At 57.0% G+C, this 25,713-nt stretch overlaps 1 protein-coding gene across 3 annotated transcripts in view; it reads left to right on the top strand.

Annotated features, from left to right (window-relative positions):
• Positions 1–25,713, top strand: part of ANO7 (anoctamin 7) — a 154,736-nt gene that overhangs the window by 23,052 nt on the left and 105,971 nt on the right. For all 3 annotated transcript variants that reach the window (XM_075327885.1, XM_075327886.1, XM_075327884.1), the window contains exons 9-14: positions 8,257–8,422; positions 12,818–12,908; positions 12,988–13,084; positions 13,159–13,302; positions 13,455–13,592; positions 13,692–13,790. In XM_075327885.1, coding sequence (XP_075184000.1) covers positions 8,257–8,422; positions 12,818–12,908; positions 12,988–13,084; positions 13,159–13,302; positions 13,455–13,592; positions 13,692–13,790 — 735 coding nt within the window. The remainder of the gene's footprint in view (positions 1–8,256; positions 8,423–12,817; positions 12,909–12,987; positions 13,085–13,158; positions 13,303–13,454; positions 13,593–13,691; positions 13,791–25,713) is intronic.

Here is a 25,713-nt window from a genome sequence, read left to right as displayed (position 1 = left end):
ATCCCACGTCTGTGTGTTCGGCTAATAGTTACCGTGAAGCGGTTGGTGGCAGCGAGTTGTGCCAAGGATTATTGTGGGGAGGCCAGTGAGATTCGGGGAGATTTTATATATTCCGCCCGCGGAGGTCGGGGGAATATATACCCTACTCTCACCGGGGACCCTTCAATAATCGGCATAAGTAGTATAGCGGCCTCCTTGCTTATCGTCGGGCAATTCCATAATTGGCTTGACTATAAGAGGGGCGCTAGAGAGCGCATCACGTGCTCTGTCTGTCGGTCGGGAGGTATAAAGGAGGGGTGACCCCCCACTTGTTACACCCCGATTGTGACGTACTGGTAGCCAGCGCGGGGGATTTCTGAGTGACCCCCCCGGTGGTTTGTGACATATTGGTGGCATAGCGGTGGGATCGAGATAATAGTGTGTGTGAGTGTGAGACCCATACTCCCAGACACTAAAGACTGCCTGCAGCAGCTGTGGCTGCTGGGGTCTTCAGACTAGCTCAACACTAGAGTGTCAGAGTGCAGATACTGTAAGGTGTGTGGAGGCATCAGGTGTCAGTTCTGTGTCAGTGACCAAAAGTCTGCAAGAATGGCTGATGGCACCAGGAGCAGAGCTATGCAACTGGCCAATGCTAAAGCAGGAGCCGAAGAGAGGGAGGACGGTGCTGTGGACAGTAATGAGGAGGTTGTCCACGAGCCCTCCAGGAGCTCGACGCCAGAAAACCGTTCTGCAGAGGACAGCGCACAAGCTGGCAATTATGGACAAGATGAGGAGCAGCTCACCCAAGGGTCCTCAACGAGCCAGATGCCAGCCCTCCGCTCTGCAATGGACAGTGAATCACCAGGCTCCGCAGCGGGCCGCAGATCACCACGTGCCATTCCACCGAGCCTGGGAGGCTCGGATAGCCTTCTTCAAATGGCTATGGCCCTTCTCCAGGCTGGAGACCAGGAGGGCTACAAGGGACTCCTGGCAGAGCGCAGGGCAGAGCGGCAAGCAGCGCGTGAGGCTGAGGCTGCGGAGCGGCAGGCAGCGCGTGAAGAGCGCCAGGCAGAGCGTGACTACCAGCTGCAGCTAGCTCAGCTCCGGCCCTCATCAGCCACACGTGACCTTCAAGACACCAAACTTCCAAAGGTCCGTGTTGAGGACTTCCCAGTGCTGGAGAAGGATGGAGACTTGGACTCTTTCTTGACTGCTTTTGAACGGACTTGCTTGCAGCACCATCTGAACAAGGACCAGTGGGCCAAACACCTGACCCCCCGTTTAAGGGGTAAGGCCCTGGATATCCTTGGGGACTTGCCTGCTGAGGCAGATCAGGGCTACGACACCATCAAGCGGGCCCTGATCCAACAGTACAACCTCACCCCGGAGTCCTACCGCAAGAAGTTCCGGAGCCTACAGAAGGGACCAAAGGACTCCTGGGCTGACCACAGGCGGGCACTTGCCCGAGCTGCCGACCACTGGACCCAAGGCCTGCAGCTTTCCACCGGACCGGAGATCCTGGACTTGTTCATCACGGAGCAACTCTTGTGGAACTGCCCTGAGGATCTCCGCCAGTTCATCCGAGACCAGAAGCCAAAGGGGTCCACGGCTACAGCTGCCCTGGCCGATGACTACACCAACAATCGGGCTCCTGAAGCCAGGAGAGCAGCCACCAGCAGCACCTGGAGAGGGGGTAAGATGAATTCTGCGACTGCCCCACCTGCCCCTAGACTGCAGGGGGTGTCCCCCTCAACTCCCCTCTCCAGGCCCGTGGCAGAACCAAGACGGTGCCACCAGTGCAACCTACCTGGACACTTCAAGGCCATGTGCCCTCAGCGTCCCAAGGCCCCGGCTCCGTCCCCGTCCCAAGGGCCGCCCAAGGTGTATTGTGTGGGTGGGGGTGGTGGTAGGTCCCTGGACAGCTTCCAACCTGTCACCGTCGGCCAGTCTGTGACCATAGGACTGCGAGACAGCGCCTCGGAGGTGACTCTGGTGCGGCCTGAGATGGTGTCCCCCCAAGACTTGATCCCTGGAAAAACCCTCGCTGTCTCCGGGATTGGAGGCACTGACCCGGCGCTGCCTGTTGCTGACATTTATGTGGACTGGGGCGCAGGGCGGGGGGTGAGGGAGGTGGGGGTAACTGATCGGATCCCTGCAAACGTGCTACTTGGGACAGATTTGGGGCAGATAACCTCCCAGTTTGGGCCCCCCCCAAGGGCTGAACCTTCAGCCAGTACTGACATGACTCCTGACAATGTTAATGTGTTATCTATGAATGATGTAAGGGAGGAGGGAGTGAACTCTGATATTTCTGCTTGCACAGACACCATAGACACACACGCAGCTGCAGCTGTGACAGGAGGGGAGGGGGTCAGATAAAGGTGTGACAATGCCTCTACAAGTAACCAGCCTGTGAGCTGAGATCTGCTGCCCTCTGCAGGGATAAGCAGAGAGCAGGGTGCTGCAGGGGGAGGACCAGTGTGTGGGGTGGGGGCTACCACAGCAAATGTGGGGTCCCCAGAGATTTCACAGCGGGGTTCTGTTGCTGCAGGAGGGGAACAGGCAGGTGAGATTGGGGCCGGTCCAGGAGCGGAAGTGCTCCCAGGTAAGATCTCGGTGCATGGTTCCCCCACAACCGGGGTGTCAGGAAGCCAGGTAGGTCTGCCTGAACCGGCGACTTGGTCAGGAACGGAGGAGGAGCAGGCACGACCCACGGTCGCAGCGGCTGTGGCCGCTGTCACCCGCAGTGGGAGTGCTGGAAGCCAAGGGGCCTCCCGGAGGTCCGATAGCTCTTCCCCTTCTGACCAAGTGGCAGCCGAGTCAGGTGGAGGCCAGGACACAGGTCCCGGGGTACTGACTGAAGATGTGACAGTCTCGTCGATTCTGGCCACATCTAGTCAGGGGTTTCAGGCAGCGTTAGAAGCTGACGACAGCCTGAAAGCTCTTAAGGAGCAGGCGGCACAGCCTCCCTCGGACTCGGACCCGGAGCGAGTGGTCTGGGACCAAGGACGGCTGTACCGGGCCACGGTCCAGCAGGGTTCACCGGAGGCGTGGCCCAGGGACCGACAGTTGGTGGTACCCTATCCGTTCCGGACGGAGTTGTTGCGGATCGCACATGAGATTCCGATGGCCGGACACCTAGGGATCGCTAAGACCAAGGCCAGGTTAAACCAGCATTTCTACTGGCCAAAAATGGGGGCCGATGTGGCTGCCTACTGCCGTTCGTGTGAAACCTGTCAGAGAGTGGGGAAGGCGGGGCCACGCCCCAAAGCCCCACTAGTATCTCTGCCAATCATCGATGAGCCTTTCAGGAGGGTGGCTGTGGATCTGGTCGGCCCGCTGGCCATCCCCAGCAGCTCCGGGAAACGCTTCCTACTGACGGTAGTGGACTATGCCACCCGGTACCCAGAAGCAGTGGCCTTGTCGTCCATTCGGGCTGACAAGGTGGCCACCGCATTGCTGGAGATTTTCTCCCGAGTGGGTTTTCCCCAGGAAATGCTCACTGACCGGGGGACCCAATTCATGTCCCAGCTGATGGAGGCCCTCTGTAAGCAGGTCCAGGTGCGACATCTGGTGGCCAGCCCGTACCATCCACAGACTAATGGCCTGTGCGAGCGGTTCAATGGCACCTTAAAGCAGATGCTTAAGATGTTGGTCGACTCCCATGGGCGTGACTGGGAGCGGTATCTCCCACACCTGTTATTTGCTTACCGGGAGGTTCCACAGGCCTCAACAGGATTCTCACCGTTTGAGCTCCTGTACGGGCGACGTGTGCGGGGCCCCCTGGCTCTGGTGAAAGAGGCTTGGGAAGGGGATTTGGCCACCCCTGGAGTGTCGGTTATCGAGTATGTCATGCGCTTCCGGGACAAAATGCAGGCCTTGACGCAACTGGTACACGACAATATGGCTCAAGCCCAGGCCGATCAGAAGCGTTGGTACGACCAGAACGCTTGTGAGAGGACCTACCAAGTGGGTCAAAAGGTGTGGGTACTGGTCCCCGTACCACAGGACAAGCTTCAGGCAGCCTGGGAAGGCCCATACCTCGTGTACCAGCAGCTCAACCCTGTAACGTACCTGGTCACCCTGGACCCTGCCCGTGGAAGGCGGAAGCCCTTCCATGTGAACATGATGAAGGCACATCATGAGCGGGAGGCATGTGCGCTCCCCGTGTGCAACCTGCCCGAGGAGGGAGAAGCGGAAACCCTCTTGGATATGCTAGCCCAGGTTAGGGCAGGCGGATCCATTGAGGATGTGGAGGTTGGCCACCAGCTCTTGGAAGACCAACGGTCCCAGCTGTGGGCCACCCTCCTCCCCTTCCGGGGGTTGTTTACCAACCAGCCCGGAAGGACTGACTTGGCTGTCCATCACGTGGACACTGGGGATCATCCCCCGATCCGGCGTTCAGCATATCGGGTCTCCCTGGAGGTGCAGCAACACATGCGCCAGGAGATTGACGAGATGCTGAAGCTGGGGGTGATCCAGGCATCCAACAGCGCTTGGGCCTCGCCTGTAGTCCTCGTCCCTAAGAAGGACCGAACCACTCGGTTCTGTGTGGACTACAGGGGGCTCAATGCGGTCACGGTCGCCGATGCGTACCCAATGCCACGCATCGATGACCTGCTCGATCAGTTGGCCGGGGCTCAGTACCTGACCATCATGGATCTGAGCCGGGGATATTGGCAGATCCCCCTGACTCGCAAGGCCAGGGAACGCTCTGCCTTTATTACCCCATTTGGACTGTACGAGTCCACGGTGATGCCATTCGGGATGAGGAATGCCCCTGCCACTTTCCAGCGGATGGTCAACACCCTGCTCAAGGGACTTGAAGGGTACGCGGCCGCGTACCTGGATGACATTGCCGTCTTCAGTCCCACCTGGGAGGACCACCTAGAGCATCTAGCACAGGTGCTCAGGCGGATCCACCGGGCAGGTTTGACCATCAAGCCGGGAAAGTGTCAGCTGGCCATGAGCGAGGTCCAGTACCTCGGTCACCGGGTAGGCGGGAGAACGCTGAAGCCCGAGCCTGAGAAGGTGGAGGCCATCGCATCCTGGCCCACCCCCAGGACCAAGAAGCAGGTGATGTCCTTCTTGGGGACCGCTGGGTACTATAGGAGGTTTGTTCCATGCTATAGTAGCCTGGCAAAGCCCTTGACGGACCTCACCAAGAAGAAGCTGCCCTCTGCAGTCGATTGGACAATGGACTGCGAGACAGCCTTCCGGGCCCTAAAGGACGCCCTGTCCAGCCCGCCCGTGCTACAGGCAGCCGACTTCACGCGGCCGTTTGTAGTACAGACCGACGCCAGTGACTTCGGCCTCGGTGCGGTGCTCAGCCAGGTGGACTCTGCGAGCCAAGAGCACCCAGTCTTGTACCTGAGCAGGAAGCTGTTACCAAGGGAAGTTGCCTATTCCACGATGGAGAAGGAGTGCCTGGCCATAGTGTGGGCCCTGCAGCGTCTGCAACCCTATCTATACGGGCGCCACTTCATCGTGGAGACGGACCACAATCCCCTCAGCTGGTTGCACACCGTCTCTGGGACGAATGGGCGATTGTTGCGATGGAGCCTTGCGCTCCAGCAATACAACTTCACCATTCGCCACAAAAGGGGCCGTGACCACGGTAACGCAGACGGGCTGTCCCGACAAGGAGAGGTCGCGGACGGGCGCACGGGGGAACACCGGAGTGTGCTGCCCCCTAGCGCCCTCAAAAGGGGGGAGGTGTGAGGCAAATCCCGGGATATGAAGATGAATTATGACTCCAGTCATAATCCCTCATCACTCCCTGGCAGTGCCCCCTCCCTTCTTGTTCTCAGTGTTCCACTTACACCTCCATGGCCATGTCCTGTGATATGGAGATGAGGTGGTGTGGGAACAATGGACACAGGATGACTCCCTGCCGTCACCCTGTAACAAGAGTTGTATCTCATTAGCAAGGCTATGGAACTAGCAGACAGAACGACTCCAGTAAAAAATGGTTCATATCTCGCAAGCCATATTTCCGATAAATATGGCAACCATAAAAATGGTGTCTCCGCATGCGGACGATGCCGGCACACCCTTTTTATGGGAGCAGGACATTGGGAAATGCCCCAGGCGTGATATCAGCCAATGGGGAACTGGCAGACAGGTCATGAGTCCCCTCGTTCTGTAGCTAAATTCATAACTGTCACAATGAGAGCATTGGCGCCCGCCTACGACGCTCCCAGGCAAAGTTATGGCCCATATTCCATGTTGTGGATTGTCCATAACTCAAGCCAGGGGTGGAGCAGTGCTCCCTCTGAGGTCACTAAGGTAGGAGGGGACCTGGATTTGTCCAGGTTGATAACCCTACTTCGGCCATTTTCCAGGGTTCTTTTCGCTGGGGGCACGTGTAGGAAACATCTGTGGGAAGGATCCTAGAAACCTGGGTACAGCGCCCCCCTGTGGCCAGACGCAACAAGGTAACTGCTGGAACTGTGTATGCCTGTTTGTAACCCATGCTTTGATTGTAACTGTACTCTGACATATGTATATTCTGTAGATTCCCTATTGTATATATTGTAGTTTCTAGTGTGCTTTAGGCTGATTAAATTATATAATTAATCTTGGGCTGTTCTGTTATCTCGATCTTGAATCCCACGTCTGTGTGTTCGGCTAATAGTTACCGTGAAGCGGTTGGTGGCAGCGAGTTGTGCCAAGGATTATTGTGGGGAGGCCAGTGAGATTCGGGGAGATTTTATATATTCCGCCCGCGGAGGTCGGGGGAATATATACCCTACTCTCACCGGGGACCCTTCAATAATCGGCATAAGTAGTATAGCGGCCTCCTTGCTTATCGTCGGGCAATTCCATAATTGGCCTGACTATAAGAGGGGCGCTAGAGAGCGCATCACGTGCTCTGTCTGTCGGTCGGGAGGTATAAAGGAGGGGTGACCCCCCACTTGTTACACCCCGATTGTGACGTACTGGTAGCCAGCGCGGGGGATTTCTGAGTGACCCCCCCCGGTGGTTTGTGACAGCCCCTAATTCCAGGACACGGCCGGGCTTCTATGACGGTTGGCCCCTAATTCCAGGACACGGCCGGGCTTCTATGACGGTTGGCCCCTAATTCCAGGACACAGCCTGGCTTCTATGACGGCTGGCCCCTAATTCCAGGACACAGCCGGGCTTCTATGACTGCTGGCCCCTTATTCCAGGACACGGCCGGGCTTCTATGACGGCTGGCCCCTTATTCCAGGACACAGCCGGGCTTCTATGACTGCTGGCCCCTTATTCCAGGACACAGCCGGGCTTCTATGACTGCTGGCCCCTTATTCCAGGACACGGCCGGGCTTCTATGATGGCTGGCCCCTTATTCCAGGACACAGCCGGGCTTCTATGACTGCTGGCCCCTTATTCCAGGACACAGCCGGGCTTCTATGATGGCTGGCCCCTTATTCCAGGACACGGCCGGTCTTCTATGATGGTTGGCCCCTAATTCCAGGACACGGCCGGGCTTCTATGATGGTTGGCCCCTAATTCCAGGACACGGCCGGGCTTCTATGACGGTTGGCCCCTAATTCCAGGACACAGCCTGGCTTCTATGACGGCTGGCCCCTAATTCCAGGACACGGCCGGGCTTCTATGACGGCTGGCCCCTTATTCCAGGACACGGCCGGGCTTCTATGACGGTTGGCCGCTTATTCCAGGACACGGCCGGGCTTCTATGACTGCTGGCCCCTAATTCCAGCACACGGTCGGGCTTCTATGACGGCTGGCCCCTTATTCCAGGACACGGCCGGGCTTCTATGACGGTTGGCCCCTAATTCCAGCACACGGCCGGGCTTCTATGACGGTTGGCCCCTAATTCCAGGACACAGCCGGGCTTCTATGACGGTTGGCCCCTAATTCCAGGACACGGCCGGGCTTCTATGACGGTTGGCCCCTAATTCCAGGACACGGCCGGGCTTCTATGACGGTTGGCCCCTAATTCCAGGACACGGCCGGGCTTCTATGACGGTTGGCCCCTAATTCCAGCACACGGTCGAGCTTCTATGACGGCTGGCCCCTAATTCCAGGACACGGCCGGGCTTCTATGACGGCTGGCCCCTAATTCCAGCACACGGTCGGGCTTCTATGACGGCTGGCCCCTAATTCCAGGACACGGCCGGGCTTCTATGACGGCTGGCCCCTAATTCCAGGACACGGCCGGGCTTCTATGACGGTTGGCCCCTAATTCCAGCACACGGTCGAGCTTGTATGACCGTCTACCCAATCACAGGAGCTTGTAATAACATCCCTCATTTTCTTCTTACTTTACAGGGCCCTTATGAGCTGCCAGAGTATGATGTGGCCCCAGAAAGCCTGAACCCACGACAGATCCTCTACCAGTACTGGTCCCGGTGGTCCCAGTGGTACAAGTACCAGCCCTTGGACCACATTCGGGAGTATTTTGGGGAGAAGGTGGCTATATACTTCGCATGGCTGGGTAAATCGCATATATTCACTCATTTCTACAGTTAACATTTCAGGATGAGAGCGGCCACAATCCCAATCTGTAATTCAGTGTGTAATGTCATAGAGTGCCCACCGGATGGAGCCACAAGCGAACGCACACCAGTGCCTCATTTGGGGGACATCCTCTGTGCTCCTCAGGGGCTTTGCTCAGAAAGCTGGTACTCGCTCCATATTCACAAACAATATCCAGCTTAGGGCGATCTCCTGCGGATCTGCACTCGGGGCGGGTCTCCTCCGGCGGATCTGCACTCGGGGCGGGACCCCTCCGGCGGATCTGCACTCGGGGCGGGACCCCTCCGGCGGATCTGCACTCGGGGCGGGTCCCCTCCGGCGGATCTGCACTCGGGGCGGGTCCCCTCCGGCGGATCTGCACTCGGGGCGGGTCCCCTCCGGCGGATCTGCACTCGGGGCGGGTCCCCTCCGGCGGATCTGCACTCGGGGCGGGTCCCCTCCGGCGGATCTGCACTCGGGGCGGGTCCCCTCCGGCGGATCTGCACTCGGGGCGGGTCCCCTCCGGCGGATCTGCACTCGGGGCGGGTCCCCTCCGGCGGATCTGCACTCGGGGCGGGTCCCCTCCGGCGGATCTGCACTCGGGGCGGGTCCCCTCCGGCGGATCTGCACTCGGGGCGGGTCCCCTCCGGCGGATCTGCACTCGGGGCGGGTCCCCTCCGGCGGATCTGCACTCGGGGCGGGTCTCCTCCGGCGGATCTGCACTCGGGGCGGGTCTCCTCCGGCGGATCTACACTCGGGGTGGTCTCCTCCTGTGGATCTGCACTCGGGGCGGGTCTCCTCCTGTGGATCTGCACTCAGGGTGGTCTCCTCCTGTAGATCTGCACTCGGGGCGGTCTCCTCCTGTAGATCTGCACTCAGGGAGGTCTCCTCCTGCGGATCTGCACTCGGGGCGGGTCTCCTCCGGCGGATCTGCACTCGGGGCGGTCTCCTCCTGTGGATCTGCACTCGGGGTGGTCTCCTCCTGTGGATCTGCACTCGGGGTGGTCTCCTCCTGTGGATCTGCACTCAGGGAGGTCTCCTCCTGTGGATCTGCACTCGGGGCGGTCTCCTCCTGTGGATCTGCACTCGGGGAGGTCTCCTCCTGCGGATCTGCACTCGGGGAGGTCTCCTCCTGCGGATCTGCACTCGGGGCGGTCTCCTCCTGTGGATCTGCACTCGGGGCGGGTCTCCTCCTGTGGATCTGCACTCGGGGCGGGTCTCCTCCTGTGGATCTGCACTCGGGGCGGGTCTCCTCCTGTGGATCTGCACTCAGGGAGGTCTCCTCCTGTAGATCTGCACTCGGGGAGGTCTCCTCCTGTAGATCTACACTCGGGGCGGTCTCCTCCTGTGGATCTGCACTCAGGGAGGTCTCCTCCTGTGGATCTGCACTCGGGGTGGTCTCCTCCTGTGGATCTGCACTCGGGGCGGGTCTCCTCCTGTGGATCTGCACTCAGGGAGGTCTCCTCCTGTAGATCTGCACTCGGGGAGGTCTCCTCCTGTAGATCTACACTCGGGGCGGTCTCCTCCTGTGGATCTGCACTCAGGGAGGTCTCCTCCTGTGGATCTGCACTCAGGGCGGGTCTCCTCCTGCGGATCTGCACTCGAGGCGGGTCTCCTCCTGCGGATCTGCACTCGGGGCGGTCTCCTCCTGCGGATCTGCACTTGGGGCAGGTCTCCTCCTGCGGATCTGCACTCAGGGAGGTCTCCTCCTGCGGATCTGCACTCGGGGCAGGTCTCCTCCTGCGGATCTGCACTCAGGGAGGTCTCCTCCTGCGGATCTGCACTCGGGGCGGTCTCCTCCTGCGGATCTGCACTCGGGGCGGTCTCCTCCTACGGATCTGCACTCGGGGAGGTCTCCTCCTGCGGATCTGCACTCGGGGAGGTCTCCTCCTGCGGATCTGCACTCAGGGAGGTCTCCTCCTGTGGATCTGCACTCAGGGAGGTCTCCTCCTGCGGATCTGCACTCATGGTGGTCTCCTGCTGCGGATCTGCACTCAGGGAGGTCTCCTCCTGCGGATCTGCACTCATGGTGGTCTCCACCTGCGGATCTGCACTCGGGGCGGGTCTCCTCCTGTGGATCTGCACTCGGGGCGGGTCTCCTCCTGTGGATCTGCACTCAGGGCGGGTCTCCTACTGTGGATCTGCACTCAGGGAGGTCTCCTCCTGCGGATCTGCACTCAGGGAGGTCTCCTCCTGCGGATCTGCACTCGGGGCGGTCTCCTCCTGCGGATCTGCACTCCGGGCGGTCTCCTCCTGCGGATCTGTACTCAGGGCAGGTCTCCTCCTGTAGATCTGCACTCGGGGAGGTCTCCTCCTGTGGATCTGCACTCGGGGCGGGTCTCCTCCTGTGGATCTGCACTCGGGGAGGGTCTCCTCCTGTGGATCTGCACTCAGGGCGGGTCTCCTACTGTGGATCTGCACTCAGGGAGGTCTCCTCCTGCGGATCTGCACTCAGGGAGGTCTCCTCCTGCGGATCTGCACTCGGGGCGGTCTCCTCCTGCGGATCTGCACTCCGGGCGGTCTCCTCCTGCGGATCTGCACTCATGGTGGTCTCCTCCGGCGGATCTGCACTCAGGGAGGTCTCCTCCTGCGGATCTACACTCAGGGAGGTCTCCTCCTGCGGATCTACACTCAGGGAGGTCTCCTCCTGCGGATCTGCACTCAGGGAGGTCTCCTCCTGCGGATCTGCACTCATGGTGGTCTCCTGCTGCGGATCTGCACTCAGGGAGGTCTCCTCCTGCGGATCTGCACTCATGGTGGTCTCCACCTGCGGATCTGCACTCGGGGCGGGTCTCCTCCTGTGGATCTGCACTCGGGGCGGGTCTCCTCCTGTGGATCTGCACTCAGGGCGGGTCTCCTACTGTGGATCTGCACTCAGGGAGGTCTCCTCCTGCGGATCTGCACTCGGGGCGGTCTCCTCCTGCGGATCTGCACTCCGGGCGGTCTCCTCCTGCGGATCTGCACTCATGGTGGTCTCCTCCTGCGGATCTGCACTCAGGGCGGGTCTCCTCCTGTGGATCTGCACTCAGGGCGGGTCTCCTCCTGTGGATCTGCACTCAGGGCAGGTCTCCTCCTGTAGATCTGCACTCGGGGAGGTCTCCTCCTGTGGATCTGCACTCGGGGCGGGTCTCCTCCTGTGGATCTGCACTCAGGGCGGGTCTCCTACTGTGGATCTGCACTCAGGGAGGTCTCCTCCTGCGGATCTGCACTCAGGGAGGTCTCCTCCTGCGGATCTGCACTCGGGGCGGTCTCCTCCTGCGGATCTGCACTCCGGGCGGTCTCCTCCTGCGGATCTGCACTCATGGTGGTCTCCTCCGGCGGATCTGCACTCAGGGAGGTCTCCTCCTGCGGATCTACACTCAGGGAGGTCTCCTCCTGCGGATCTGCACTCATGGTGGTCTCCTCCTGCGGATCTGCACTCAGGGCGGGTCTCCTCCTGTGGATCTGCACTCAGGGCGGGTCTCCTGTGGATCTGCACTCAGGGCGGGTCTCCTCCTGTGGATCTGCACTCAGGGCGGTCTCCTCCTGTGGATCTGCACTCGGGGCGGTCTCCTCCTGTGGATCTGCACTCGGGGCGGGTCTCCTCCGGCGGATCTGCACTCAGGGCGGGTCTCCTCCTGTGGATCTGCACTCAGGGAGGTCTCCTCCTGCGGATCTGCACTCAGGGCGGGTCTCCTCCTGTGGATCTGCACTCGGGGCGGGTCTCCTCCTGTAGATCTGCACTCGGGGCGGGTCTCCTCCTGCGGATCTGCACTCGGGGTGGGTCTCCTCCTGTGGATCTGCACTCAGGGAGGTCTCCTCCTGTGGATCTGCACTCAGGGAGGTCTCCTCCTGCGGATCTGCACTCAGGGAGGTCTCCTCCTGTAGATCTGCACTCAGGGCGGTCTCCTCCTGTGGATCTGCACTCGGGGCGGGTCTCCTCCTGCGGATCTGCACTCGGGGTGGGTCTCCTCCTGTGGATCTGCACTCAGGGAGGTCTCCTCCTGTGGATCTGCACTCAGGGAGGTCTCCTCCTGCGGATCTGCACTCAGGGAGGTCTCCTCCTGTAGATCTGCACTCAGGGAGGTCTCCTCCTGTGGATCTGCACTCAGGGAGGTCTCCTCCTGTAGATCTGCACTCGGGGCGGGTCTCCTCCTGTGGATCTGCACTCAGGGCGGTCTCCTCCTGTGGATCTGCACTCGGGGCGGTCTCCTCCTGCGGATCTGCACTCAGGGCGGTCTCCTCCTGTGGATCTGCACTCAGGGAGGTCTCCTCCTGCGGATCTGCACTCAGGGCGGTCTCCTCCTGTGGATCTGCACTCAGGGCGGTCTCCTCCTGTGGATCTGCACGGATGATGAGGATGCCGGTATTATCCATTGTCCTTCTCATCTTCCAGGTTTCTACACGGCCTGGCTGCTTCCCGCTGCTGTGACGGGGACGTGCGTCTTCATCTCTGGGGTCCTGACCATGGGCAGTAACACCGCAGCGTGAGTGTGAGGGGATGGACCCGTCCGGGGCCCATGGGCGATACCGAGGGTATAGGAAGTTGTGTGTTGTGTTCTGCAGGCAGGAGATATGTCAGAGCGAGAAGAAGTATCTGATGTGTCCATTATGTGACACCTGTAAGAACTGGTACATCTCCGAGATCTGCCCCATGGCTAAGGTACGTGGTCGCCCTTCTGCCGGACAATCATGTGGCTCCTTAGTTGTGGCATTACATATCTGTGCCTTCCTCAGGTCGGGTACCTGTTTGACCATCCTGGGACTGTCTTCTTCAGCATCTTCATGTCCTTCTGGGCAGTCACCTTCTTGGAATACTGGAAGAGGAAGAACGCCACGCTGGCTCATCACTGGGACTGTATGGACTTCCAGGAGGATGAGGTGATGATGGACGCTCCTTTAGTGGGTGGGCAGTGATTACACAACTGCTCGCTGGTATGGAGGTGGTGGGCACCATGATGTCCATGGCCAGGACCTCCCAATGTCAGCCTGTTCTTGGAGCTCATGTCGTCCTCTCTTCTCTCTTTCACAAGGAACGTCCTCGCCCAGAGTTTGCTGCGATGGCGCCGCAGATGGAGCAAAATCCGGTTACTGGCGTCAAAGAGCCGTATTTTCCAGAGAGAGACCGTCTCTCCAGGATCCTTACTGGATCCATGGTGATCGTGATCATGGTGAGACTGTAGGGCGTGAATGTGTGATGATCAGCCATTGTTCTGGTCCTGGGCGCAGATACACCGAGAGTCACCGGGAAACGCCTCTTGTCTCCACAGCTGTGTGTGGTCATGATCTTCCTGGTGTCGGTCATCATGTATCGCGGGATCATCAGCATGATGATGTATCACACGGGGAACAGCATCCTGATGACACAGGTACAAGGGGGCGCAGCCGTACCTCCCCAATAATGTAATGGACACTGCATGCCGCCCCAGTAACATAAGGGACACTGCGTGCCGCTCCAGTAACATAAGGGACACTGCGTGCCGCCCCAGTAACATAAGGGACACTGCGTGCCTCCCCAGTAATATAACGGACACTGCGTGCCGCCCCAGTAATATAAGGGACACTGCGTGCCGCCCCAGTAATATAAGGGACACTGCGTGCCGCTCCAGTAACATAAGGGACACTGCGTGCCGCCCCAGTAATATAAGGGACACTGCGTGCCTCCCCAGTAATATAATGAACACTGCGTGCCGCTCCAGTAACATAAGGGACACTGCGTGCCGCCCCAGTAACATAAGGGACACTGCGTGCCGCCCCAGTAACACAAGGGACACTGCGTGCCGCCCCAGTAACATAAGGGACACTGCGTGCCGCCCCAATAATATAACGGACACTGCGTGCCGCCCCAGTGATATAATGAACACTGCGTGCCGCTCCAGTAACATAAGGGACACTGCGTGCCGCTCCAGTAACATAAGGGACACTGCATGCCGCTCCAGTAACATAAGGGACACTGCGTGCCGCTCCAGTAACATAAGGGACACTGCGTGCCACTCCAGTAACATAAGGGACACTGCATGCCGCCCCAGTAATATAAGGGACACTGCGTGCCGCTCCAGTAACATAAGGGACACTGCGTGCCGCTCCAGTAACATAAGGGACACTGCGTGCCGCCCCAGTAATATAAGGGACACTGCGTGCCTCCCCAGTAATATAATGAACACTGCGTGCCGCCCCAATAATATAACAGACACTGCGTGCCGCCCCAATAATATAACAGACACTGCGTGCCGCCCCAATAATATAACAGACACTGCGATCCGCTCCAGTAACATAAGGGACACTGCGTGCCTCCCCAGTAATATAAGGGACACTGCGTGCCGCCCCAATAATATAAAAGACACTGCGTACCTCCCCAGTAATATAACAGACACTGCGTACCTCCCCAACAATGTAATGGACACTGCATGCCGCCCCAGTGATATAAGGGACACTGCGTGCCGCCCCAGTAACATAAGGGACACTGCGTGCCTCCCCAATAATATAAAACAGACACTGCGTACCTCCCCAGTAATATAAGGGACACTGCGTGCCACCCCAATAATGTAATGGACACTGCATGCCGCCCCAGTGATATAAGGGACACTGCGTACCTCCCCAGTAATATAAGGGACACTGCGTGCCGCCCCAATAATGTAATGGACACTGCGTGCCACCCCAATGATATAATGAACACTGCGTGCCGCCCCAATAATATAACAGACACTGCGTGCTGCCCCAATAAGAAATACAAGGGACACTGCGTGCCGCCCCAGTAATATAATGAACACTGCGTGGCGCCCCAATAATATAACAGACACTGCGTGCCGCCCCAATAATGTAATGGACACTGCATGCCGCTCCAGTGATATAAGGGACACTGCGTGCCTCCCCAGTAATACAAGGGACACTGCGTACCTCCCCAATAATATAATGAACACTGCGTGCCGCCCCAATAATATAACGGACACTGCGTGCCGCCCCAATAATATAACGGACACTGCGTGCCGCCCCAGTAATATAAGGGACACTGCGTGCCACCCCAGTAATATAATGGTCACTGCGTGCAGCCCCAGTAACATAAGGGACACTGCGTGCCGCCCCAGTAATATAAGGGACACTGCGTGCCTCCCCAATAATAGAACGGACACTGCGAGCCTCCCCAGTAATATAAGGGACACTGCGTGCCGCTCCAGTAACATAAGGGACACTGCGTGCTGCCTCAGTAATATAACGGACACTGCGTGCCGCCCCAGTAATATAAGGGACACTACTGCGTGCCACCCCAGTAATACAAGGGACACTGTTTGCCGCCCCAGTAATATAAGGGACACTGCGTGCCGCCCCAGTAATATAATGGACACTGCGTGCCGCCCCAGTAATATAAGGGACACTGCGTGCCGCCCCAGTAATATAAGGGACACTGCGTGCCGCCCCAGTAATATAAGGGACACTGCGTGCCGCCCCAGTAATATAAGGGACACTGCATGCCGCCCCAGTAATATAAGGGACACTGCGTGCCGCCCCAGTAATATAAGGGACACTGCGTGCCGCCCCAGTAATATGAGGGACACTGCGTGCCGCCCCAGTAATATGAGGGACACTGCGTGCCGCCCCAGTAATATAAGGGACACTACTGCGTGCCTCCCCAGTAATATAAGAGACACTGCATGCCGCCCCAGTAATATAAGGGACACTGCGTGCCGCCCCAGTAATATAAGGGACACTACGTGCCGCCCCAGTAATATAAGGGACACTACGTGCCGCCCCAGTAATATAAGGGACACTACGTGCCGCCCCAGTAATATAAGGGACACTGCGTGCCGCCCCAGTAATATAAGGGATACTGCGTGCCTCCCCAGTAATATAAGAGACACTGCATGCCGCCCCAGTAATATAAGGGACACTGTATGCCGCCCCAGTAATATAAGGGACACTACGTGCCGTGCCGCCCCAGTAATATAAGGGACACTGCGTGCCGCCCCAGTAATATAAGGGATACTGCGTGCCTCCCCAGTAAAATAAGAGACACTGCGTGCCGCCCCAGTAATATAAGGGACACTGCGTGCCGCCCCAGTAATATAACAGACACTGCGTGCTGCCCCAGTAATATAAGGGACACTGCGTGCCGCCCCAGTAATATAACAGACACTGCGTGCCTCCCCAGTAATATAAGAGACACTGCATGCCGCCCCAGTAATATAAGGGACACTGCGTGCCGCCCCAGTAATATAAGGGACACTACGTGCCGTGCCGCCCCAGTAATATAAGGGACACTGCGTGCCGCCCCAGTAATATAAGGGATACTGCGTGCCTCCCCAGTAATATAAGAGACACTGCATGCCGCCCCAGTAATATAAGGGACACTGTATGCCGCCCCAGTAATATAAGGGACACTACGTGCCGTGCCGTGCCGCCCCAGTAATATAAGGGACACTGCGTGCCGCCCCAGTAATATAAGGGATACTGCGTGCCTCCCCAGTAATATAAGAGACACTGCGTGCCGCCCCAGTAATATAAGGGACACTGCGTGCCGCCCCAGTAATATAAGGGATACTGTGTGCCTCCCCAGTAATATAAGAGACACTGCGTGCCGCCCCAGTAATATAAGGGACACTGCGTGCCGCCCCAGTAATATAAGGGACACTGCGTGCCGCCCCAGTAATATAAGAGACACTGCATGCCGCCCCAGTAATATAAGGGACACTGTATGCCGCCCCAGTAATATAAGGGACACTACGTGCCGTGCCGCCCCAGTAATATAAGGGACACTGCGTGCCGCCCCAGTAATATAAGGGATACTGCGTGCCTCCCCAGTAAAATAAGAGACACTGCGTGCCGCCCCAGTAATATAAGGGACACTGCGTGCCGCCCCAGTAATATAACAGACACTGCGTGCTGCCCCAGTAATATAAGGGACACTGCGTGCCGCCCCAGTAATATAACAGACACTGCGTGCCTCCCCAGTAATATAAGAGACACTGCATGCCGCCCCAGTAATATAAGGGACACTGCGTGCCGCCCCAGTAATATAAGGGACACTACGTGCCGTGCCGCCCCAGTAATATAAGGGACACTGCGTGCCGCCCCAGTAATATAAGGGATACTGCGTGCCTCCCCAGTAATATAAGAGACACTGCATGCCGCCCCAGTAATATAAGGGACACTGTATGCCGCCCCAGTAATATAAGGGACACTACGTGCCGTGCCGTGCCGCCCCAGTAATATAAGGGACACTGCGTGCCGCCCCAGTAATATAAGGGATACTGCGTGCCTCCCCAGTAATATAAGAGACACTGCGTGCCGCCCCAGTAATATAAGGGACACTGCGTGCCGCCCCAGTAATATAAGGGATACTGTGTGCCTCCCCAGTAATATAAGAGACACTGCGTGCCGCCCCAGTAATATAAGGGACACTGCGTGCCGCCCCAGTAATATAAGGGACACTGCGTGCCGCCCCAGTAATATAAGGGACACTGCGTGCCGCCCCAGTAATATAAGGGACACTGCGTGCCGCCCCAGTAATATAAGGGACACTGCGTGCCGCCCCAGTAATATAAGGGACACTGCATGCCGCCCCAGTAATATAAGGGATACTGCGTGCCTCCCCAGTAATATAAGAGACACTGCGTGCCGCCCCAGTAATATAAGGGACACTGCGTGCCGCCCCAGTAATATAAGGGATACTGCGTGCCTCCCCAGTAATATAAGAGACACTGCGTGCCGCCCCAGTAATATAAGGGACACTGCGTGCCGCCCCAGTAATATAAGGGACACTGCGTGCCGCCCCAGTAATATAAGGGACACTGTGTACCGTCCAGTAATATAAGGGACACTGCGTGCCGCCCCAGTAATATAAGGGATACTGCGTGCCTCCCCAGTAATATAAGAGACACTGCGTGCCGCCCCAGTAATATAAGGGACACTGCGTGCCGCCCCAGTAATATAAGGGACACTGCGTGCCGCCCCAGTAATATAAGGGACACTGCGTGCCGCCCCAGTAATATAAGGGACACTGCATGCCGCCCCAGTAATATAAGGGACACTGTGTGCCGCCCCAGTAATATAAGGGACACTGGGTGCCGCCCCAGTAATATAAGGGACACTGCGTGCCACCCCAGTAATATAAGGGACACTGCGTGCCGCCCCAGTAACATAAGGGACACTGCGTGCCGCCCCAGTAATATAAGGGACACTGCGTGCCGCCCCAGTAATATAAGGGACACTGCGTGCCGCCCCAGTAATATAAGGGACACTGGGTGCCGCCCCAGTAACAAAAGGGACACTGCGTGCCGCCCCAGTAATATAAGGGACACTGCGTGCCGCCCCAGTAATATAAGGGACACTGCGTGCCGCCCCAGTAATATAAAGGACAATGCGTGCCGCCCCAGTAACATAAGGGACACTGCGTGCCGCCCCAGTAATATAAGGGACACTGCGTGCCGCCCCAGTAATATAAAGGACACTGCGTGCCGCCCCAGTAATATAAGGGACACTGCGTGCCGCCCCAGTAATATAAAGGACACTGGGTGCTGCCCCAGTAATATAAGGGACACTGCGTGCCGCCCCAGTAACATAAGGGATACTGCGTGCCGCCCCAGTAATATAAGATACAGAGCGTTCCACCCCAGTAATATGAGGGACACTGCGTGCCGCCCCAGTAATATAACGGACACTGTGTACCGCTCCAGTAATATAACGGACACTGTGTACCGCTCCAGTAATATAATGGACACTGCGTGCCGCCCCAGTAATATAACGGACACTGTGTGCCGCTCCAGTAATATAATGGACACTGCGTGCCGCTCCAGTAATATAATGGACACTGCGTGCCGCTCCAGTAATATAATGGACACTGCGTGCCGCTCCAGTAATATAATGGACACTGCGTGCCGCCCCAGTAATATAACAGACACTGCGTGCCGCTCCAGTAACATAAGGGACACTGCGTGCCTCCCCATTAACATAAGGGACACTGCGTGCCGCCCCAGTAATATAAGGGACACTGCGTGTCGCCCCAGTAATATAAGGGACACTGCGTGCCGCCCCAGTAATATAAGGGACACTGCGTGCCACCCCAGTAATATAGCAGACACTGCATGCCTCCACAGTAATATAAGGGACACTGCATGCCGCCCCAGTAACATAAGGGACACTGCGTGCCTCCCCATTAACATAAGGGACACTGCGTGCCGCCCCAGTAATATAAGGGACACTGCATGCCTCCCCATTAACATAAGGGACACTGCGTGCCGCCCCAGTAATATAAGGGACACTGCGTGTCGCCCCAGTAATATAAGGGACACTGCGTGACGCCCCAGTAATATAAGGGACACTGCGTGCCGCCCCAGTAATATAAGGGACACTGCGTGCCGCCCCAGTAATATAAGGGACACTGCGTGCCGCCCCAGTAATATAATGGACACTGCGTACCGTGCCGCCCCAGTTATATGAGGGACACTGCGTGCCGCCCCAGTAATATAAGGGACACTACGTGCCTCCCCAGTAGCATAAGTGACACTGCATGTTGACTTAGTGGTTTAGGGACACTGCGTGCCTCGCCAGTAATATAAGGGACACTGCGTGCCGCCCCAGTAATATAAGGGACACTGCGTGCCGCCCCAGTAATATAAGGGACACTGCGTGCCGCCCCAGTAATATAAGGGACACTGCGTGCCGCCCCAGTAATATAAGGAACACTGCGTGCCGCCCCAGTAATATAAGGGACACTGCGTGCCTCTCTAGTAATATAAGAGACACTGCGTGCCGCCCCAGTAATATAAGGGACACTGCGTGCCGCCCCAGTAATATAAGGAACACTGCGTGCCGCCCCAGTAATATAAGGGACACTGCGTGCCGCCCCAGTAATATAAGGGACACTGCGTGCCTCTCTAGTAATATAAGAGACACTGCGTGCCGCCCCAGTAATATAAGGGACACTGCGTGCCTCCCCAGTAATATAAGGGACACTGCAGGCCGCCCCAGTAATATAAGGGACACTGCGTGCCGCCCCAGTAATATAATGGACACTGCGTGCCGCCCCAGTAATATAAGGGACACTGCGTGCCGCCCCAGTAATATAATGGACACTGCGTGCCACCCCAGTAATATGAGGGACACTGCATGCCGCCTCAGTAATATAACGGACACTGTGTGCCGCTCCAGTAATATAATGGACACTGCGTGCCGCCCCAGTAATATAACGGACACTGTGTGCCGCTCCAGTAATATAATGGACACTGCGTGCCGCCCCAGTAATATAATGGACACTGCGTGCCGCCCCAGTAATATAATGGACACTGCGTGCCGCCCCAGTAATATAAGGGACACTGCGTGCCGCTCCAGTAATATAATGGACACTGCGTGCCGCCCCAGTAATATAACGGACACTGTGTGCCGCCCCAGTAATATAAGGGACACTGCGTGCCGCCCCAGTAATATAAGAGACACTGCGTGCCGCCCCAGTAACATAAGGGACACTGCGTGCCGCCCCAGTAATATAAGGGACACTGCGTGTCGCCCCAGTAATATAAGGGACACTGCGTGCCACCCTAGTAATATAACAGACACTGCGTGCCGCTCCAGTAACATAAGGGACACTGCGTGCCTCCCCATTAACATAAGGGACACTGCGTGCCGCCCCAGTAATATAAGGGACACTGCGTGCCGCCCCAGTAATATAAGGGACACTGCGTGCCGCCCCAGTAATATAAGGGACACTGCGTGCCGCCCCAGTAATATAACGGACACTGCGTGCCGCTCCAGTAATATAATGGACACTGCGTGCCGCTCCAGTAATATAATGGACACTGCGTGCCGCCCCAGTAATATAACAGACACTGCGTGCCTATCCAGTAACATAAGGGACACTGCGTGCCTCCCCATTAACATAAGGGACACTGCGTGCCGCCCCAGTAATATAAGGGACACTGCATGTTGACTTAGTGGTTTAGGGACACTGCGTGCCTCGCCAGTAATATAAGGGACACTGCGTGCCGCCCCAGTAATATAAGGGACACTGCGTGCCGCCTCAGTAATATAAGGGACACTGCGTGCTGCCCCAGTAATATAAGGGACACTGCGTGCCGCCCCAGTAATATAAGGGACACTGCATGCCGCCCCAGTAATATAAGGGACACTGCGTGCCGCCCCAGTAACATAAGGGACACTGCGTGCCGCCCCAGTAATATAACAGACACTGCGAGCCGCCCCATTAATATAATGGACACTGCGTGCCGCCCCAGTAAAATAATGGACACTGCGTGCCGCCCCAGTAATATAATGGACACTGCGAGCCGCTCCAGTAACACAAGGGACACTGTATGCCGCCCCATTAACATAAGGGACACTGCGTGCCTCCCCATTAACATAAGGGACACTGCGTGCCGCCCCAGTAATATAAGGGACACTGCGTGCCGCCCCAGTAATATAAGGGACACTGCGTGCCGCCCCAGTAATATAACGGACACTGCGTGCCGCTCCAGTAATATAATGGACACTGCGTGCCGCTCCAGTAATATAATGGACACTGCGTGCCGCCCCAGTAATATAACAGACACTGCGTGCCTATCCAGTAACATAAGGGACACTGCGTGCCTCCCCATTAACATAAGGGACACTGCGTGCCGCCCCAGTAATATAAGGGACACTGCGTGTCGCCCCAGTAATATAAGGGACACTGCGTGTCGCCCCAGTAATATAAGGGACACTGCGTGTCGCCCCAGTAATATAAGGGACACTGCGTGCCGCCCCAGTAATATAAGGGACACTGCGTGCCGCCCCAGTAATATAAGGGACACTGCGTGCCGCCCCAGTAATATAATGGACACTGCGTACCGTGCCGCCCCAGTTATATGAGGGACACTGCATGCCGCCCCAGTAATATAAGGGACACTACGTGCCTCCCCAGTAGCGTAAGTGACACTGCATGTTGACTTAGTGGTTTAGGGACACTGCGTGCCTCGCCAGTAATATAAGGGACACTGCGTGCCGCCCCAGTAATATAAGGGACACTGCGTGCCGCGCCAGTAATATAAGGGACACTGCGTGTCGCCCCAGTAATATAAGGGACACTGCGTGCCGCCCCAGTAATATAAGGGACACTGCGTGCCGCCCCAGTAATATAAGGGACACTGCGTGCCACCCCAGTAATATAAGGGACACTGCATGCCGCCCCAGTAATATAAGGGACACTGCGTGCCGCCCCAGTAACATAAGGGACACTGCGTGCCGCCCCAGTAATATAACAGACACTGCGAGCCGCCCCATTAATATAATGGACACTGCGTGCCGCCCCAGTAAAATAATGGACACTGCGTGCCGCCCCAGTAACACAAGGGACACTGTATGCCGCCCCATTAACATAAGGGACACTGCGTGCCTCCCCATTAACATAAGGGACACTGCGTGCCGCCCCATTAACATAAGGGACACTGCGTGCCGCCCCAGTAATATAAGGGACACTGCTTGCCTCCACAGTAATATAAGGGACACTGCGTGCCTCCCCAGTAATATAAGGGACACTGCGTGCCACCCCAGTAATTTAAGGGACACTGCGTGCTGCCTTAGTAATATAAGGGACACTGCGAGCCGCCCCAGTAATATAAGGGACACTGCGTGCCGCACCCCAGTAATATAAGGGACACTGCGTGCCGCCCCAGTAATATAAGGGACACTGCGTGCCTCCCCAGTAATATAAGGGACACTGCGTGCCTCCCCAGTAGCATAAGTGACACTCCATGTTGACTTAGTGGTATAAGGGACACTGCGTGCCGCCCCAGTAATATAAGGGACACTGTGTGCTGCCTCAGTAATATAAGGGACACTGCGAGCCGCCCCAGTAATATAAGGGACACTGCGTGCCGCCCCCCAGTAATATAAGGGACATTGCGTGCCGCCCCAGTAATATAAGGGACACTGCTTGCCTCCACAGTAATATAAGGGACACTGCGTGCCTCCCCAGTAATATAAGGGACACTGCGTGCCTCCCCAGTAATATAAGGGACACTGCGAGCCGCCCCAGTAATATAAGGGACACTGCGAGCCGCCCCAGTAATATAAGGGACACTGCATGCCGCCTCAGTAATATAACAGACACTGCGTGCCGCCCCAGTAATATAACAGACACTGCGAGCCGCCCCAGTAATATAAGGGACACTGCGTGCCGCCCCTTTAACATAAGGGACACTGCGTGCCGCCCAGTAATATAAGGGACACTGCATGTTGACTTAGTGGTATAAGGGACACTGCGTGCCTCCCCAGTAATATAAGGGACACTGCGTGCCTCCCCAGTAATATAAGGGACACTGCATGCCTCCCCAGTAATATAAGGGACACTGCGTGCCTCCCCAGTAATATAAGGGACACTGCGTGCCTCCCCAGTAATATAAGGGACACTGCATGCCTCCCCAGTAGCATAGGGGACACTTCGTGTTGATTTAGTGGTATAAGGGACACTGCGTGCCGCCCCAGTAATATAAGGGACACTGCGTGCCTCCCCAGTAATATAAGGGACACTGCGTGCCTCCCCAGTAATATAAGGGACACTGCGTGCCTCCTCAGTAATATAAGGGACACTGCGTGCCGCCCCAGTAATATAAGGGACACTGCGTGCCGCCCCAGTAATATAAGGGACACTGCGTGCCTCCCCAGTAATATAAGGGACACTGCGTGCCGCCCCAGTAATATAATGGACACTGCATGCCTCCCCAGTAATATAAGGGACACTGCGTGCCTCCCCAGTAATATAAGGGACACTGCGTGCCGCCCCAGTAATATAAGGGACACTGCGTGCCTCCCCAGTAATATAAGGGACACTGCGTGCCGCCCCAGTAATATAAGGGACACTGCGTGCCTCTCTAGTAATATAAGAGACACTGCGTGCCTCCCCAGTAATATAAGGGACACTGCGTGCCGCCCCAGTAATATAAGGGACACTGCGTGCCGCCCCAGTAATATAAGCGACACTGCGTGCCGCCCCAGTAATATAATGGACACTGCGTGCCACCCCAATAATATGAGGGACACTGCGTGCCACCCCAGTAATATAACGGACACTGTGTGCCGCTCCAGTAATATAATGGACACTGCGTGCCGCCCCAGTAATATAACAGACACTGCATGCCGCCCCAGTAATATAAGGGACACTGTGTGCCGCCCCAGTAATATAACGGACACTGTGTGCCGCTCCAGTAATATAATGGACACTGCGTGCCGCCCCAGTAATATATCAGACACTGCATGCCGCCCCAGTAATATAAGGGACACTGTGTGCCGCCCCAGTAATATAACGGACACTGTGTGCCGCCCCAGTAATATAACGGACACTGTGTGCCGCCCCAGTAATATAACGGACACTGTGTGCCGCCCCAGTAATATAACGGACACTGTGTGCCGCCCCAGTAATATAACGGACACTGCGTGCCGCTCCAGTAATATAATGGACACTGCGTGCCGCCCCAGTAATATAATGGACACTGCGTGCCGCTCCAGTAATATAATGGACACTGCGTGCCGCTCCAGTAATATAATGGACACTACGTGCCGCTCCAGTAATATAATGGACACTGCGTGCCGCCCCAGTAATATAAGGGACACTGCGTGCCGCCCCAGTTATATGAGGGACACTGCGTGCCGCCCCAGTAATATAAGGGACACTGCATGTTGACTTAGTGGTTTAGGGACACTGAGTGCCTCGCCAGTAATATAAGGGACACTGCGTTCCGCCCCAGTAATATAAGGGACACTGCGTGCCGCCCCAGTAATATAAGGGACACTGCGTGCCGCCCCAGTAATATAAGGGACACTGCGTGCCGCCCCAGTAATATAAGGGACACTGCGTGCCGCCCCAGTAATATAAGGGACACTGCGTGCCGCCCCAGTAATATAAGGGACACTGCGTGCCGCCCCAGTAATATAAGGGGCACTGCGTGCCGCCCCAGTAATATAAGGGACACTGCGTGCCGCCCCAGTAATATAAGGGACGCTGCGTGCCACCCCAGTAATATAAGGGACACTGCATGCCGCCCCAGTAATATAAGGGACACTGCGTGCCGCCCCAGTAACATAAGGGACACTGCGTGCCGCCCCAGTAATATAAGGGACACTGCGTGTCGCCCCAGTAATATAAGGGACACTGCGTGCCGCTCCAGTAACACAAGGGACACTGCGTGCCGCCCCATTAACATAAGGGACACTGCGTGCCGCCCCAGTAATATAAGGGACACTGCGTGCCTCCCCAGTAATATAAGGGACACTGCGTGCCACCCCAGTAATATAAGGGACACTGCGTGCCACCCCAGTAATTTAAGGGAC

This window comes from Anomaloglossus baeobatrachus, chromosome 11 (genome assembly GCF_048569485.1).
Source record: "Anomaloglossus baeobatrachus isolate aAnoBae1 chromosome 11, aAnoBae1.hap1, whole genome shotgun sequence".
NCBI lineage: Eukaryota > Metazoa > Chordata > Amphibia > Anura > Aromobatidae > Anomaloglossus > Anomaloglossus baeobatrachus.
Note: the sequence above shows the minus strand (reverse complement) of the source record. Positions and strands in the feature narration are given on the sequence as shown.